The sequence below is a fragment of the Cheilinus undulatus genome, linkage group 17, assembly GCF_018320785.1.
Source record: "Cheilinus undulatus linkage group 17, ASM1832078v1, whole genome shotgun sequence".
Taxonomy (NCBI): domain Eukaryota; kingdom Metazoa; phylum Chordata; class Actinopteri; order Labriformes; family Labridae; genus Cheilinus; species Cheilinus undulatus.
The window spans coordinates 786,417-805,187 of NC_054881.1; the positions used below are offsets into that span (position 1 = coordinate 786,417).

At 42.5% G+C, this 18,771-nt stretch overlaps 1 protein-coding gene and 1 long non-coding RNA gene across 7 annotated transcripts; both read right to left on the reverse strand.

Moving 5' to 3' along the window:
• Window positions 1-4,902: 4,902 nt before the first annotated feature.
• Window positions 4,903-9,581, reverse strand: LOC121525365 (molybdopterin synthase catalytic subunit). 6 transcript variants are annotated; one of them, XM_041811332.1, is made up of 5 exons: window positions 9,466-9,581; window positions 8,060-8,177; window positions 5,795-5,951; window positions 5,381-5,504; window positions 4,903-5,065 (listed from the first exon to the last, which is right to left on the reverse strand). In XM_041811332.1, the coding sequence occupies exons 2-5, from the start codon at window positions 8,175-8,177 to the stop codon at window positions 4,946-4,948; spliced, it is 519 nt and encodes a 172-aa protein (XP_041667266.1). In that variant the 5' UTR covers window positions 9,466-9,581; the 3' UTR covers window positions 4,903-4,945. The 6 variants fall into 6 exon arrangements, with proteins under 6 accessions (XP_041667266.1, XP_041667261.1, XP_041667264.1 ...); XM_041811327.1 differs by lacking the exon at window positions 9,466-9,581 and adding an exon at window positions 8,323-8,459; XM_041811330.1 differs by lacking the exon at window positions 9,466-9,581 and adding an exon at window positions 8,303-8,443.
• A 2,787-nt stretch (window positions 9,582-12,368) lies between these two features.
• Window positions 12,369-18,542, reverse strand: LOC121525456. The gene is made up of 3 exons (XR_005993222.1): window positions 18,435-18,542; window positions 17,223-17,479; window positions 12,369-14,523 (listed from the first exon to the last, which is right to left on the reverse strand). It is a non-coding gene; the product is annotated as an uncharacterized LOC121525456 (long non-coding RNA).
• Between the last annotated feature and the right edge of the window lie 229 nt (window positions 18,543-18,771).

Consider the following 18,771-nt stretch of genomic DNA (forward strand, 5'->3'; position numbering starts at 1 on the left):
AGCAGAGCTGTGATCATTATTAGAGTTATGATCATTATTAGAGTTAATACAGCAGAGGTGTGATCATTATTAGAGTTAATACAGCAGAGGTGTGATCATTATTAGAGTTAACACAGCAGAGCTGTGATCATTATTAGAGTTATGAACCTTATTAGAGTTAATACAGCAGAGGTGTGATCATTATTTGAGTTAACACAGCAGAGATGTCATCATTGTTAGAGTTAACACAGCAGAGATGTGATCATTATTAGAGTTAATACAGCAGAGATGTGATCATTATTAGAGTTAATACAGCAGAGCTGTGATCATTATTAGAGTTAATACAGCAGAGCTGTGATCATTATTAGAGTTAATACTGCAGAGCTGTGATCATTATTAGAGTTAACACAGCAGAGATGTCATCATTATTAGAGTTAACACAGCAGAGATGTGATCATTGTTAGAGTTAACACAGCAGAGATGTGATCATTATTAGAGTTAACACAGCAGAGATGTGATCATTATTAGAGTTAATACAGCAGAGATGTGATCATTATTAGAGTTAATACAGCAGAGATGTGATCATTATTAGAGTTAACACAGCAGAGATGTGATCATTGTTAGAGTTAACACAGCAGAGATGTGATCATTATTAGAGTTAACACAGCAGAGATGTGATCATTATTAGAGTTAATACAGCAGAGATGTGATCATTATTAGAGTTAATACAGCAGAGATGTCATCATTATTAGAGTTAACACAGCAGAGATGTGATCATTATTAGAGTTAATACAGCAGAGATGTGATCATTATTAGAGTTAATACAGCAGAGATGTGATCATTATTAGAGTTAACACAGCAGAGATGTGATCATTGTTAGAGTTAACACAGCAGAGATGTCATCATTGTTAGAGTTAATACAGCAGAGATGTGATCATTATTAGAGTTAACACAGCAGAGATGTCATTATTATTAGAGTTAACACAGCAGAGCTGTGATCATTATTAGAGTTATGATCATTATTAGAGTTAATACAGCAGAGGTGTGATCATTATTAGAGTTAATACAGCAGAGGTGTGATCATTATTAGAGTTAACACAGCAGAGCTGTGATCATTATTAGAGTTATGATCATTATTAGAGTTAATACAGCAGAGGTGTGATCATTATTAGAGTTAATACAGCAGAGGTGTGATCATTATTAGAGTTAACACAGCAGAGCTGTGATCATTATTAGAGTTATGAACCTTATTAGAGTTAATACAGCAGAGGTGTGATCATTATTTGAGTTAACACAGCAGAGATGTCATCATTGTTAGAGTTAACACAGCAGAGATGTGATCATTATTAGAGTTAATACAGCAGAGATGTGATCATTATTAGAGTTAATACAGCAGAGCTGTGATCATTATTAGAGTTAATACAGCAGAGCTGTGATCATTATTAGAGTTAATACTGCAGAGCTGTGATCATTATTAGAGTTAACACAGCAGAGATGTCATCATTATTAGAGTTAACACAGCAGAGATGTGATCATTGTTAGAGTTAACACAGCAGAGATGTGATCATTATTAGAGTTAACACAGCAGAGATGTGATCATTATTAGAGTTAATACAGCAGAGATGTGATCATTATTAGAGTTAATACAGCAGAGATGTGATCATTATTAGAGTTAACACAGCAGAGATGTGATCATTGTTAGAGTTAACACAGCAGAGATGTGATCATTATTAGAGTTAACACAGCAGAGATGTGATCATTATTAGAGTTAATACAGCAGAGATGTGATCATTATTAGAGTTAATACAGCAGAGATGTCATCATTATTAGAGTTAACACAGCAGAGATGTGATCATTATTAGAGTTAATACAGCAGAGATGTGATCATTATTAGAGTTAATACAGCAGAGATGTGATCATTATTAGAGTTAACACAGCAGAGATGTGATCATTATAAGAGTTAACACAGCAGAGATGTGATCATTATAAGAGTTAACACAGCAGAGGTGTGATCATTATTAGAGTTAACACAGCAGAGATGTGATCATTATTAGAGTTAATACAGCAGAGGTGTGATCATTATTAGAGTTAACACAGCAGAGCTGTGATCATTATTAGAGTTATGATCATTATTAGAGTTAATACAGCAGAGGTGTGATCATTATTAGAGTTAATACAGCAGAGGTGTGATCATTATTAGAGTTAATACAGCAGAGATGTGATCATTATTAGAGTTAATACAGCAGAGCTGTGATCATTATTAGAGTTAATACAGCAGAGCTGTGATCATTATTAGAGTTAATACTGCAGAGCTGTGATCATTATTAGAGGTAACACAGCAGAGATGTCATCATTGTTAGAGTTAATACAGTGATCAGTATTAGAGCAGTGACAGTGATTTAACAACAAAATCATCCTGCTGTAGAGGACAGAATCAGGACAGAATCATAAAAACACTCAGCAGCAGGTGAGAATGGTTTATAAATAAACTAATAAAATAAATAAACTGAAACTGAAACATTTATTCTCAGCTCTGCCCCATAAATCAACTATTAGCTCACTATAAGGCTGAATAATTATGAATCCTCCTAGACTGTGTTATACTGCTACAGATCATCTCTGTCATAGAGGACAAACATTAATAACAGTTTATGAACACATTAATCTCCTGTAGTCTTCAGCTCAGCTTTATTAGTCCTCATATTTTTATGTGATTTCAAATGGTATGTCTTACCAAGTAAGAATATATATATATATTTATATAGATGCAGCGCTTAACAAATGTATTAGCCCACCCTAACCCTAACCACAGTCAGGTTTCTGCCACAGCTGCCCTAAATTAACAGCATCAATCATTTTTTGATGTTTCTGCAATGGTTAATACACCAATATGTAGAAGCTCTTTAACCCAAATGATATTTTTAATGCTAAAATAGAATTATTATTGTTATCCATGAATTTGACAATTTACTGATTTACAAAAAAAAACCCTGAAAAAATAGTAAAGCACATGAATATTTCTGATGAATATGTCAGATTATAGTTATTTACTGTCATTCCTGAAGAGAAAAATTAATTTTACTGGTTGAATGTTGTGCTTGATTCATTTCTGACTTCTCAGAGAAGCCCAGTGAGCCGGCTCACATTTGGGTGAATTCAGTTTGAAATTCCTCATTCCTGTTCAAAATGGTAAAACGTGGAGAGCTGACTGAAAATGAAAGAGTCCGCATTAAAGCACTTCATGATGCTGGATGGTCTCTGAGACAGAGATGACAGGTGGGCTGATACATTTGTTAAGAACTGTTTATATTACATATACATAAACATACTGTACATATATGGCTGTTTGGATTTTCCCTTGTAGGTCTGATAGAGGACTATCTTATCTCATCTTAGGTTCTTCCATTTATTTGAGTTCTGCTTCCCCCAGAGAAGTTTTTATCTAGACTCCAGCTGGTCTAGTTCTCTTTCATGGATCAGGATGGGGGTCTACCTGTCTCTGGTCTAGTTCTCTTTCATGGATCAGGATGGCGGTCTACCTGTCTCTGGTCTAGTTCTCTTTCATGGATCAGGATGGCGGTCTACCTGTCTCTGGTCTAGTTCTCTTTCATAGATCAGGATGGCGGTCTACCTGTCTCTGGTCTAGTTCTCTTTCATAGATCAGGAAGGCGGTCTACCTGTCTCTGGTCTAGTTCTCTTTCATAGATCAGGATGGCGGTCTACCTGTCTCTGGTCTAGTTCTCTTTCATAGATCAGGATGGCGGTCTACCTGTCTCTGGTCTAGTTCTCTTTCATGGATCAGGATGGCGGTCTACCTGTCTCTGGTCTAGTTCTCTTTCATAGATCAGGATGGCGGTCTACCTGTCTCTGGTCTAGTTCTCTTTCATTGATCAGGATGGCGGTCTACCTGTCTCTGGTCTAGTTCTCTTTCATAGATCAGGATGGCGGTCTACCTGTCTCTGGTCTAGTTCTCTTTCGTTGATCAGGATGGCGGTCTACCTGTCTCTGGTCTAGTTCTCTTTCATGGATCAGGATGGCGGTCTACCTGTCTCTGGTCTAGTTCTCTTTCATTGATCAGGATGGCGGTCTACCTGTCTCTGGTCTAGTTCTCTTTCATGGATCAGGATGGCGGTCTACCTGTCTCTGGTCTAGTTCTCTTTCATTGATCAGGATGGCGGTCTACCTGTCTCTGGTCTAGTTCTCTTTCGTTGATCAGGATGGCGGTCTACCTGTCTCTGGTCTAGTTCTCTTTCATGGATCAGGATGGCGGTCTACCTGTCTCTGGTCTAGTTCTCTTTCATTGATCAGGATGGCGGTCTACCTGTCTCTGGTCTAGTTCTCTTTCATGGATCAGGATGGCGGTCTACCTGTCTCTGGTCTAGTTCTCTTTCATTGATCAGGATGGCGGTCTACCTGTCTCTGGTCTAGTTCTCTTTCATGGATCAGGATGGCGGTCTACCTGTCTCTGGTCTAGTTCTCTTTCATGGATCAGGATGGCGGTCTACCTGTCTCTGGTCTAGTTCTCTTTCATTGATCAGGATGGCGGTCTACCTGTCTCTGGTCTAGTTCTCTTTCATAGATCAGGAAGGCGGTCTACCTGTCTCTGGTCTAGTTCTCTTTCATAGATCAGGAAGGCGGTCTACCTGTCTCTGGTCTAGTTCTCTTTCATAGATCAGGAAGGCGGTCTACCTGTCTCTGGTCTAGTTCTCTTTCGTTGATCAGGATGGCGGTCTACCTGTCTCTGGTCTAGTTCTCTTTCATAGATCAGGAAGGCGGTCTACCTGTCTCTGGTCAGACCAGGACTCAGGGTCATCAGTCAAATCAGAGATTACTGATTCAGATCTTTGGCATGTTCCTGCTAAGAAAACTCAGTTGTGTGAGGTTAAAGTTCAAACATCAGGATGGATTAATGATTATAGAAGCTCCAAACACAGATTTTATTGATTTATTGGTTTATTGATAACCTTCACTTCGTTTCCTGTTTATCAGACGGCCGGCTCTCTGAGGACACAGGAAGTTGACGGTGAGACGACCACGAACACTCCACGTTCTGTTTCCAGCTCGAGTCCTGAGTGTTGTACACCTCCTGTCAATCACAGACACATAATCAATCAGTATGATTGAAAATTCAGTAATCAGTAATCAATATGTGAATTAATGTGATCAATTATCAATCACTCTGATCAGTCCATCAATAATCAATATGATCAATAATCAATCACTCTGATCAGTCCATCAATAATCAATATGATCAATAATCAATCACTCTGATCAGTCCATTAATAATCAATATGATCAATAATCAATCACTCTGATCAGTCCATTAATAATCAATATGATCATTGATCAATCACTGTGATCAGTCCATCAATCATCAATAATCAGAGACATTGATCGCCACCTTCTTCCACACGGGGAGTTTTGCCTTCAGCTCAGTCATGGCGTGCTGCATCGCCTGCTGGCCGTCATGGCGATGAGGAGACGAGATCGCCATGACGATGCTGGCCTGGCCCACCTCAACCCACCTGGAGGAGTCACAGGGGGAGGAGTCAAAGGGGGAGGGGTCAAAGGTGGCAGATGAGGTCATCATTAGGAGCAGGTAGCCAACAGTTTAATGAAGAAGAATCACTACAATGTCATAAAATATCTCTTTATGTTGAACTGTTGCCATGGTGATGAACCCCTGTAAACATGACCTGTGCTAGAGTGTCTCTCTAAACCAACACCTGACCCCATCAGGAGCTCCAGCTGTGTGATGTCATCATTAAAGAACCAATGACGTGTCTGGATGTAATAACGGCGTGCTGCTGCTCACCCGAGGCGGTGGTAGACGCAGACGTGTTTGACACTCGGCCACCTCGCTCTGACATCATCACACAGCTTCCTGAACTCTGATTGGGCCATGGGCTCGTACGCCTCGTACTCTAGACCAATCACCTTCCTGCCGTCCACCTGGTCCTCCCGGGTCGTACCTGCAGACCAACACGGAGATAAAGGTGAGGATTAAGAAAGACAAGACCACATCAGAGACCACATCAGAGACCACATCAGAGACCACACCAGAGACCACACCAGAGACCACATCAGAGACCACACCAGAGACCACATCAGAGACCACATCAAAGACCACATCAGAGACCACATCAAAGACCACATCAGAGACCACATCAGAGACCACACCAGAGACCACATCAAAGACCACATCAAAGACCACACCAGAGACCACATCAAAGACCATGTCAAAATCCACATCAGAGACCACATCAGAGACCACATCAGAGACCACATCAGAGACCACACCAGAGACCACATCAGAGACCACACCAGAGACCACATCAGAGACCACATCAAAGACCACATCAGAGACCACATCAAAGACCACATCAGAGACCACATCAGAGACCACACCAGAGACCACATCAGAGACCACATCAAAGACCACATCAGAGACCACATCAGAGACCACACCAGAGACCACACCAGAGACCACATCAGAGACCACACCAGAGACCACATCAGAGACCACATCAAAGACCACACCAGAGACCACATCAAAATCCACATCAGAGACCACATCAGAGACCACACCAGAGACCACATCAGAGACCACATCAGAGACCACATCAGAGACCACATCAAAGACCACATCAGAGACCACATCAGAGACCACATCAGAGACCACACCAGAGACCACATCAGAGACCACACCAGAGACCACATCAGAGACCACACCAGAGACCACATCAGAGACCACACCAGAGACCACATCAAAGACCTACCAAGAGACCACATCAAAGACCACGTCAAAATCCACACCAGAGACCACATCAAAATCCACACCAGAGACCACATCAAAATCCACACCAGAGACCACTTTAAAGACCACGTCAAAATCCACATCAGAGACCACATCAGAGACCACATCAGAGACCACATCAGAGACCACATCAAAGACCACATCAAAGACCACGCCAGAGACCACATCAAAGACCACATCAAAGACCACATCAGAGACCACACCAGAGACCACATCAGAGACCACATCAAAGACCACATCAAAGACCACACCAGAGACCACACCAGAGACCACATCAAAGACCATGTCAAAATCCACATCAGAGACCACATCAGAGACCACATCAGAGACCACATCAAAGACCAAACCAGAGACCACATCAGAGACCACATCGAAGACCACACCAGAGACCACATCAAAGACCACATCAAAGACCACACCAGAGACCACATCAAAGACCACATCAAAGACCACACCAGAGACCACATCAAAGACCACACCAGAGACCACACCAGAGACCACATCAGAGACCACACCAGAGACCACATCAGAGACCACATCAAAGACCACATCAGAGACCACATCAAAGACCACATCAGAGACCACATCAGAGACCACACCAGAGACCACATCAAAGACCACACCAGAGACCACATCAGAGACCACATCAAAGACCACATCAGAGACCACATCAGAGACCACATCAAAGACCAAACCAGAGACCACATCAGAGACCACATCAAAGACCACATCAGAGACCACATCAGAGACCACATCAGAGACCACATCAAAGACCACATCAAAGACCACACCAGAGACCACATCAAAATCCACATCAGAGACCACATCAGAGACCACATCAGAGACCACACCAGGGACCACATCAGAGACAACATCAGAGACCACATCAGAGACCACACCAGAGACCACATCAGAGACCACATCAGAGACCACATCAAAGACCACATCAGAGACCACATCAGAGACCACACCAGAGACCACACCAGAGACCACATCAGAGACCACATCAGAGACCACAGCAGAGACCACATCAGAGACCACATCAGAGACCACACCAGAGACCACACCAGAGACCACATCAGAGACCACATCAGAGACCACACCAGAGACCACATCAGAGACCACACCAGAGACCACATCAGAGACCACATCAGAGACCACACCAGAGACCACACCAGAGACCACATCAGAGACCACATCAGAGACCACACCAGAGACCACATCAGAGACCACTGAAGGTTTAAAACCCCCACTTTAACAAACCTATAAAGAGTGAGACCGCTCCACATGCTGGGCTGGTGACAGCATCCACCACTTCCTGTACAGACAGCCAATCACGGCTCAGCTTGAAGACATCCTTCTTGTCCTCTGATTGGTCCATCTGACAGGAAACAGAGACAGATGATTGGTCAGACTGTTGTCAGGTAAAGCTGGATTCACTGTCACTGACACTTTCGTATGTTCAGCCATGACCACCGGTCAGTGAACGCCTCACGCCCTCCTCACTTCCTGTTTGTCCTCCTCACTTCCTGTTTGTCCTCCTCACTTCCTGTTTGTCCTCCTCACTTCCTGTTTGTCCTCCTCTCACCGTCTCTTATCCCCCGCTGAGCGGTGGTACCACGGCGACCTCGTCTCCGTCCCCCAGAGTCAACACCTGGTCGTCGATGGAAACGTACTGCTGACGAACCGCCAGGACCACCTGATCCTGGAGGACGGCGAGTCTGGAGACACGGAGAGAGCAGAGCTAAGATCCTGCCCCCCATCACCAAACCAGTCCGGTCCACATGTAGACCGGTTTACCTTCACCTTTATAATAGGTCAGAACCAGGTCTGGTCCACATGTAGACCGGTTTACCTTCACCTTTATAATAGGTCAGGACCAGGTCTGGTCCACATGTAGACCGGTTTACCTTCACCTTTATAATAGGTCAGAACCAGGTCTGGTCCACATGTAGACCGGTTTACCTTCACCTTTATAATGGGTCAGGACCAGGTCTGGTCCACGTGTAGACCGGTCTACATCTACCTAAATAACAGGTCAGGACCAGGTCTGGTCCACATGTAGACCGGTTTACCTTCACCTTTATAATAGGTCAGGACCAGGTCTGGTCCACATGTAGACCGGTTTACCTTCACCTTTATAATAGGTCAGAACCAGGTCTGGTCCACATGTAGACCGGTTTACATCTACCTTTATAACAAGTCAGAACCCGGTCTGGTCCACATGTAGACCGGTTTACCTTCACCTTTATAACAGGTCAGAACCCGGTCTGGTCCACATGTAGACCGGTTTACCTTCACCTTTATAACAGGTCAGGACCAGGTCTGGCTCTAAACCACAAATGCTGTGGGGGGGGGGGGGACATTCTCTTCAAAGGCAAGGATGGGATGTTTATAAACTTTAAATGATTACATCATCTTTAAAGGCAGGGATGAAATTCAGTGAATCTGGTGATGTTAGGTTTTTCCCTTCATTTGTTACTCTCTAGACCATAGTAGCCATCTTTAGTAAATGTAGACAGTCTAAAGGTTCCTTAAACGTGGTCCAGGTTCTCACAGGTGTTCTGGTCTACCTGCTGAAATGATGTCAGTGTTCCTGTCTAACTTAGACCGTGCTCTCTCTCTAAAACCAGACTAATCTGTGATTTTTAAACCAGAACTCTCGTTACCTCGGGTATCGTTGTACCAACAGTCCCCAAAGGTCCCGGCTGCTGATTGGTGTTGTCACGGTAACAGCCTTCTCCTCTTTGACCCCGGTCAGCTCGCCACTCTTAGCGAAGTACAGTACATTCACCTGAGGGACAGGTGTGGACAGGGTTTTAGTTTTAGACATGGACTAAAGGATGCTGTGAAGCTCTTTCTGGTCTGACCTCAACATACACCACTGGTCTCCCTTTATGAACTGGATCTAACTGGTTTAAACTGGGTCTAACTGTTTTTCTTTATTTTCTTGTTAATCTGTTTTTATTCTTTCAGAGTTCTGCGTTTGGCTTTTATAATCCAGGTTTATCAGGGTTATTTCAGGGTTACATTATACTGAAATATGAACAGAGTTTGGCTTTTATAATCCAGGTTTATCAGGGTTATTTCAGGGTTACATTATACTGAAATATAAACAGAGTTTGGCTTTTATAATCCAGGTTTATCAGGGTTGTTTCAGGGTTACATTATACTGAAATATAAACAGAGTTTGGCTTTTATAATCCAGGTTTATCAGGGTTGTTTCAGGGTTACATTATACTGAAATATGAACAGAGTTTGGCTTTTATAATCCAGGTTTATCAGGGTTATTTCAGGGTTATTATACAGACTTACCTGTGCAGTCATGAAGACGTTCACAGGCTTTCATCAGGAGAAAACTTTACTGTAGATTCTTCATGAACTGTTTACATGCGGACTGAACTTCCTGTTTCGGCGCTTCTTCTTCTTCTACGGTATTATCCAGCAGCTCTGATCCCCGGTTACTCACCACTGCCCCCCTGTGGAGTCAGAGCGGCTTTCATACAGACAGGATATCTTTATTAGTTTTCATGAAAACGTTCATTTGCTTCCTGTGTTTTAAATCAGAGTTAAATTCATAGATGTTCTAGATTATTGTCATACAACCTGAAACATTTCAGACTTTGTTTTTTTTAAAGGAGAAATAATCCATAAAATAGGACCTGACCCCCCCACAGATCCTCAATGGGGGGTCATGTCAGACCAGTTGGCTGGCCCATCAAACCCAGTAACATCAGGGTCAGTAAACCAGTTTCTGGTAGTTCTGGTTTCACTGTGGGATGGTGGAAAGGAGATCAGGAACTCCATACAGCTTCATGAAGGATTCTAAAACCTCCTGGTAGATGGACTTCAAGACCTAAAGGATTGTGGACGTCTCTGAGTCTCCTCCAGACTTTGGTACCTGGATGGATGGATGGATGGATGGATGGATGGATGGATGCATGGATGGATGGATGGATGGATGCATGGATGCATGGATGGATGGATGCATGCATGGATGGATGCATGGATGGATGCATGGATGGATGGATGGATGGATGCATGGATGCATGGATGGATGGATGCATGGATGGATGGATGCATGGATGGATGGATGCATGGATGCATGGATGGATGGATGCATGGATGGATGGATGGATAGATGCATGCATGGATGGATGGATGGATGGATGGATGGATGCATGGATGGATGGATGGATGGATGCATGGATGGATGGATGGATAGATGCATGGATGGATGCATGGATGGATGGATGCATGGATGGATGGATGGATGCATGGATGCATGGATGGATGGATGCATGCATGGATGGATGCATGGATGGATGCTTGGGTGGATGGATGCATGGATGCATGGATGGATGGATGCATGGAAGGATGCATGGATGGATGGATGGGTGGATGCATGGATGGATGGATGGATGGATGGATGGATAGATGGATGGATGCATGGATAGATGGATGCATTGATGGATGGATGGATGGATGGATGGATGCTTGGATGGATGGATGCATGGATGCATGGATGGATGGATGGATGCATGGATGGATGGATGGATGGATGGATGGATGGATGGATGCATGGATGGATGGATGGATGCATGGATGGATGGATGGATGCTTGGATGGATGGATGCATGGATGGATGGATGGATGCTTGGATGGATGCTTGGATGGATGGATGCATGGATGGATGGATGGATGCATGGATGGATGGATGGATGCTTGGATGGATGGATGCATGGATGGATGGATGGATGCTTGGATGGATGCTTGGATGGATGGATGCATGGATGGATGGATGGATGGATGCATGGATGGATGGATGGATGCATTGATGGATGGATGGATGGATGGATGGATGCTTGGATGGATGGATGCATGGATGCATGGATGGATGGATGGATGGATGCATGGATGGATGGATGGATGGATGGATGGATGGATGGATGGATGCATGGATGGATGGATGGATGCTTGGATGCATGGATGCATGGATGGATGGATGGATGGATGGATGCATGGATGGATGGATGGATGGATGGATAGATGGATGGATGCATGGATGGATGGATGCATGGATGGATGGATGGATGGATGGATGGATGCTTGGATGCATGGATGCATGGATGGATGGATGGATGGATGCATGGATGGATGGATGGATGCATGGATGCTTGGATGGATGGATGGATGGATGCATGGATGGATGGATGGATGCATGGATGCTTGGATGCATGGATGCATGGATGGATGCATGGATGCATGGATGCATGGATGCTTGGATGCATGGATGGATGCATGGATGCATGGATGCTTGGATGGATGGATGCATGGATGGATGGATGCATGGATGGATGGATGGATGCTTGGATGGATGGATGGATGGATGCATGGATGGATGCATGGATGCTTGGATGGATGGATGCATGGATGCTTGGATGCATGGATGCATGGATGCATGGATGCATGGATGGATGGATGGATGGATGGATGCATGGATGGATGGATGGATGGATGGACACATAGATACTGGTTGTTGATTTCTTATTTCTATTTTTATTCTGGTTAATAAAACAACATTAATATTTTCAGTTACATCATCAGCATAAAGAGAAGCATGTAGAGTAGACAGTAAACCTAACATCAAAAGTCTCAGATTTCCTCTCAGCTCCTGTCATCTTCATTGACTTTATTGTTGATTATAATAGCGTGTAGTTGTACTGTATTGTTGATTATAATAGTGTGTAGTTGTACTGTATTGTTGATTATAATAGTGTGTAGTTGTACTGTATTGTTGATTATAATAGTGTGTAGTTGTACTGTATTGTTGATTATAATAGTGTGTAGTTGTACTGTATTGTTGATTATAATAGCGTGTAGTTGTACTGTATTGTTGATTATAATAGCGTGTAGTTGTACTGTATTGTTGATTATAATAGTGTGTAGTTGTACTGTATTGTTGATTATAATAGCGTGTAGTTGTACTGTATTGTTGATTATAATAGTGTGTAGTTGTACTGTATTGTTGATTATAATAGTGTGTAGTTGTACTGTATTGTTGATTATAATAGTGTGTAGTTGTACTGTATTGTTGATTATAATAGCGTGTAGTTGTACTGTATTGTTGATTATAATAGTGTGTAGTTGTACTGTATTGTTGATTATAATAGCGTGTAGTTGTACTGTATTGTTGATTATAATAGTGTGTAGTTGTACTGTATTGTTGATTATAATAGTGTGTAGTTGTACTGTATTGTTGATTATAATAGCGTGTAGTTGTACTGTATTGTTGATTATAATAGCGTGTAGTTGTACTGTATTGTTGATTATAATAGTGTGTAGTTGTACTGTATTGTTGATTATAATAGTGTGTAGTTGTACTGTATTGTTGATTATAATAGCATGTAGTTGTATTGTAGTTGTAGAAAGCCCAGGGATATACCATAATCATCTATGAGTCCCTGGTTGATCAGCTGGTTTTGTATTCTTGATTTTATCGTTCTAAGTCTCAGACTTGAGTCTTCAACCCCCAATTAGAGAAAGAAGATCTGACGATGAATTCATCCAGAGAGTCTCCTGATGGTGAAAAGTCTCAGAATAATTCTCCTTAGGTCAGACATCCCTACGGTCAGAATATCCTCACTCTCTAACTGAAACCAGCTCTTATACAGAGCAGGCTGTCTCTGTAGAAATATAGATGTAGATATTTCTATTTATGCCAAAGCTGTTAAGGATGAAAGCGTTAAATCAGTGAGTGAATGTATGAATGAGTGAAAATCAGTGTATGACATTCAAACTTAGTTCATTCGATTAGCCGTCTGATTTCTTATTTTCTCCATTTCTTCTAGGACTTTATTCAGAGGTTCAACAATCTGTCTGAACTCCTTCACCAGCGCTACTACTCGATCTGCAGCTCCTCTCTCTAGGACTCTTCCTCTGTTTTTCTTACCAGTAACAGCAGTGACTATTGCCATTGCTACGATGGCTCCCACTGCTCCTGCTAGTCCTGACAGTGCCCCTGCAGTGATCTCTGCTCCTACTACCAGTGCTAGCACTGCTCCTGCTGTCGTTGACGCTGCTAGTGCTGCTGCTGCTCCTTTTATTGCTAGTTTGTCCTCTTGTGCTGCTGTTTCTCCTGCTGTAGCGATCCCTGCTGCTGATGCTACTACTGCTAATATCACTCCTATTGTTTGAGCTACTACTGTTCCTGCTGCTGCTCCTGCCAGTAACACTGCTGCTAATGCTGCCAGGACCATTCCTGCTGGCATTTGTTTTTCTGCTACTGTCAGCAGTCCTGCTCCTAACCCCAGTACTGCTCCCAGTATCAGGACCAATAATGCTCCTGCTGCTCCTCCTGTCAGTCCTGCTACTGCTGCTATGGTCAGCAGGATTATACCCCAGAGAGCAAAATACTTCACTCCCTGGATTAGATACCCCACCTGTAGCTCATCCCTCACTGCAGCTAAGAATGTCTCTAACTCTTTAACAATCTCCCTCATCCTCGGTTCTCCAGCATTGTGTAAAGCTATGAATACGCATAACTTTATTTTGAGTTTTTCCATGGAAGCGTAAAGATGAGGGGGGAGGTCCAGACCCCCCCTCGCTTCACTGGCTGGTAATAACGACATTTCTGGAAGTTTTCTCCTGATGATCTGGTGACTGGTTAAACTCTTGAGTTTTTACTGGATCAGACACAGACAGGGATGTTCTTGGTGAGCCTCTCTCTGTGGAGACACAAAAGCATGATGATGTCAGGGTTTTAATACCAGTAAGGAGGGTCAGACAAGGAGTCCAGTTATCCGGGATTAATGGATGACGTGGAGGCCTGGACTGTCCAATGGTTGCCTCAGCAAAGTCAGGAAATAACCCGCTTTTATCATGGTCCTGGACGAAGAAAAAAATTATTAACACCGCGATTCATCATTACATAAGGTCATGATCAAAATAAAAAGTAAAACTGAAGTAAGAATCAATTTCATGTGTACAGTCGTCATTAGTAGAGATGTGTCTGTAGTCGTCATTAGTAGAGATGTGTCTGTAGTCATCATTAGTAGAGATGTGTCTATAGCCGTCATTAGTAGAGATGTGTCTGTAGTCGTCATTAGTAGAGATGTGTCTATAGTCGTCATTAGTAGAGATGTGTCTGTAGTCGTCATTAGTAGAGATGTGTCTATAGTCATCATTAGTAGAGATGTGTCTATAGTCGTCATTAGTAGAGATGTGTCTGTAGTCATCATTAGTAGAGATGTGTCTATAGTCATCATTAGTAGAGATGTGTCTATAGTCATCATTAGTAGAGATGTGTCTATAGTCGTCATTAGTAGAGATGTGTCTGTAGTCGTCATTAGTAGAGATGTGTCTATAGTCATCATTAGTAGAGATGTGTCTGTAGTTGTCATTAGTAGAGATGTGTCTGTAGTTGTCATTAGTAGAGATGTGTATGTAGTCATCATTGGTAGAGATGTGTCTGTAGTCGTCATTAGTAGAGATGTGTCTGTAGTTGTCATTAGTAGAGATGTGTCTGTAGTCATCATTAGTAGGGATGTGTCTGGAGTTGTCATTAGTAGAGATGTGTCTGTAGTCATCATTAGTAGAGATGTGTCTATAGTCATCATTAGTAGCGATGTGTCTATAGTCATCATTAGTAGAGATGTGTATGTAGTCGTCATTAGTAGAGATGTGTCTATAGTCATCATTAGTAGAGATGTGTCTGTAGTCGTCATTAGTAGAGATGTGTCTGTAGTCATCATTAGTAGAGATGTGTCTATAGTCATCATTAGTAGAGATGTGTCTGTAGTCATCATTAGTAGAGATGTGTCTATAATCGTCATTAGTAGAGATGTGTCTGTAGTTGTCATTAGTAGAGATGTGTCTGTAGTCATCATTAGTAGGGATGTCTGTAGTCGTCATTAGTAGAGATGTGTCTGTAGTCATCATTAGTAGAGATGTGTCTGTAGTCGTCATTAGTAGAGATGTGTCTATAGTCGTCATAAGTAAAGATGTGTCTGTAGTCGTCATTAGCAGAGATGTGTCTGTAGTCATTGGTAGAGATGTGTCTGTAGTCATCATTAGTAGGGATGTGTCTGGAGTTGTCATTAGTAGAGATGTGTCTGTAGTCATCATTAGTAGAGATGTGTCTATAGTCATCATTAGTAGCGATGTGTCTATAGTCGTCATTAGTAGAGATGTGTCTGTAGTCATCATTAGTAGAGATGTGTCTATAGTCATCATTAGTAGAGATGTGTCTGTAGTCGTCATTAGTAGAGATGTGTCTATAGTCATCATTAGTAGAGATGTGTCTGTAGTCGTCATTAGTAGAGATGTGTCTGTAGTCATCATTAGTAGAGATGTGTCTAAAGTCATCATTAGTAGAGATGTGTCTGTAGTCATCATTAGTAGAGATGTGTCTATAATCGTCATTAGTAGAGATGTGTCTGTAGTTGTCATTAGTAGAGATGTGTCTGTAGTCATCATTAGTAGGGATGTCTGTAGTCGTCATTAGTAGAGATGTGTCTGTAGTCATCATTAGTAGAGATGTGTCTGTAGTCGTCATTAGTAGAGATGTGTCTATAGTCGTCATTAGTAGAGATGTGTCTGTAGTCGTCATTAGCAGAGATGTGTCTGTAGTCATTGGTAGAGATGTGTCTATGGTCGTCATTAGTAGAGATGTGTCTATAGTCGTCATTAGTAGAAATGTGTCTGTAGTCGTCATTAGTAGAGATGTGTCTATAGTCGTCATTAGTAGAGATGTGTCTGTAGTCGTCATTAGTAGAGATGTGTCTATAGTCGTCATTAGTAGAGATGTGTCTGTAGTCGTCATTAGTAGAGATGTGTCTATAGTCGTCATTAGTAGAGATGTGTCTATAGTCATCATTAGTAGAGATGTGTCTGTAGTCGTCATTAGTAGAAATGTGTCTGTAGTCGTCATTAGTAGAGATGTGTCTATAGTCGTCATTAGTAGAGATGTGTCCATAGTCGTCATTAGTAGAGATGTGTCTGTAGTCATCATTAGTAGAGATGTGTCTGTAGTCGTCATTAGTAGAGATGTGTCTATAGTCATCATTAGTAGGGATGTGTCTGTAGTCGTCATTAGTAGAGATGTGTCTATAGTCGTCATTAGTAGAGATGTGTCTGTAGTCATCATTAGTAGAGATGTGTCTGTAGTCGTCATTAGTAGAGATGTGTCTGTAGTCGTCATTAGTAGAGATGTGTCTATAGTCATCATTAGTAGAGATGTGTTTGTAGTCATCATTAGTAGAGATGTGTCTATAGTCATCATTAGTAGAGATGTGTCTGTAGTTGTCATTAGTAGAGATGTGTCTGTAGTCATCATTAGTAGGGATGTCTCCTGATCAGTCGATGCACCTCTACTAATTGTATAATGACACATCCCTGCTTATATTTTTTAGTGATTGTTTCTCACCAGAGGAGTCTGAGAGTCTCCAGCTTCTTACAGGAGGTGCTCTGTGTTCAATGTCCAAGCTCCGCCCTCCCTGTAGTTCTCAGGTGTACAGGCTCCGCCCTCTCTGATAGTCTCAGGTGTCCAGGCTCCGCCCTCTCTGATAGTCTCAGGGGTCCAGGCTCTGCCCTCTCTGACAGTCTCAGGTGTCCAGGCTCCGCCCTCTCTGCTAGTCTCAGGTGTCCAGGCTCCGCCCTCTCTGCTAGTCTCAGGTGTGTGAGCTTATAATGTGTAGAAGGACAGGTTTGGTCAGAGATGTGCGGGGGCAGATATCAAACCAGCTGTTTATTTTTAAGTTTTTGTCATCAGGGTTTCTTCTAGACTTTAATCCTGACGTGGTTCTGGTACCAGCACTCAATGATGAGACCATCTAAGGAAACATTTCAAAATAAAAGCCCTCTGAAAAGTGAGGAGTAGTGGAGAGTGCAGGCTGTCTGAGTCAGGGCTGAGGTTCTAAACTTTTGTCCTCAGACTCTGGGACCGTTCCTGTGTGGGCTTGTTTTGGTCTGCAGTACCCTGATCTCTGGTTTCTCAGAGTCCGCCGGAGCAGGAAAGCTTCAGACCAGATCAGTCCTGTATAACCACAGAGCTTTACTCAGGAGTGAATCAGTCAGGACCAGGACTAAACATGTGTGATATACTCTCATGTTTTTATCAAACAGTCTCTACATCACTCTACATGATATCAGAGCTCATGTTGGCCAGACCAAACAGAGACAGCAGACAGGTTTTCAGTCTTCTGCTGCTCCTCAGCAGTCAGCTGGTAAACTCACTGCTCTATAATCCTGACTGCAGTATCAGGATGTCTGTGTACTGTGGGGTCTTAGTCATCCAGGTCACGGCTATCCAACTCTGATCAAAGGGCAGCTGTTGTTAGTCCAGTTAACCTTCAATCAGTGTTGGACGTCAGTGTTAACAGTTAAAGTGTCAGAGATTATTCTGGATCACGCTGCAGGTGGAACTGTTGAGAACGGTTGGATTTAAGGGAAAAACAATTTTAAGCTTTTCTCTTTTTCAGTCAGAAAAAAATCATTCATAACAATGTCGAGCCTGTAATCTGACTGTGGATGAACTGCCCAGCCCTAGTCAGGAAAACAGGAGTCTTCCTCCTTCTTAATCAGCTGATCGATCAGCTGATCGATCCCAACAACCATCAAAACTCAGGAGTAAACTTACCGATCACCTCCTCTTCAGATTTATGGAGAATAAAATCCTAAAACTCAGAGTAAACAGACCAAAGAGGCTCCAACAACACATCAGTGTGCAAAGTTACTTTCACTCTGGTCAAACAGGTTTTTTTTTTTTTTTTACTGAGTCTTTATTGGCAGAGAACAGACAAACAATAACAACATAACACCTCACCCCATTCATTTGAATGGGAGCAGCAGGGAGGGCTTCTTTGGGGTTGACCAACTTTGAGGGCTTGTCATTCAGAAACCGTTTGAGAAACAACAAATTCCTTCAGAACTTTTGATCAGCGTGGCCTAGTGTGTCTTCTCTGCCCGTTTCAAGC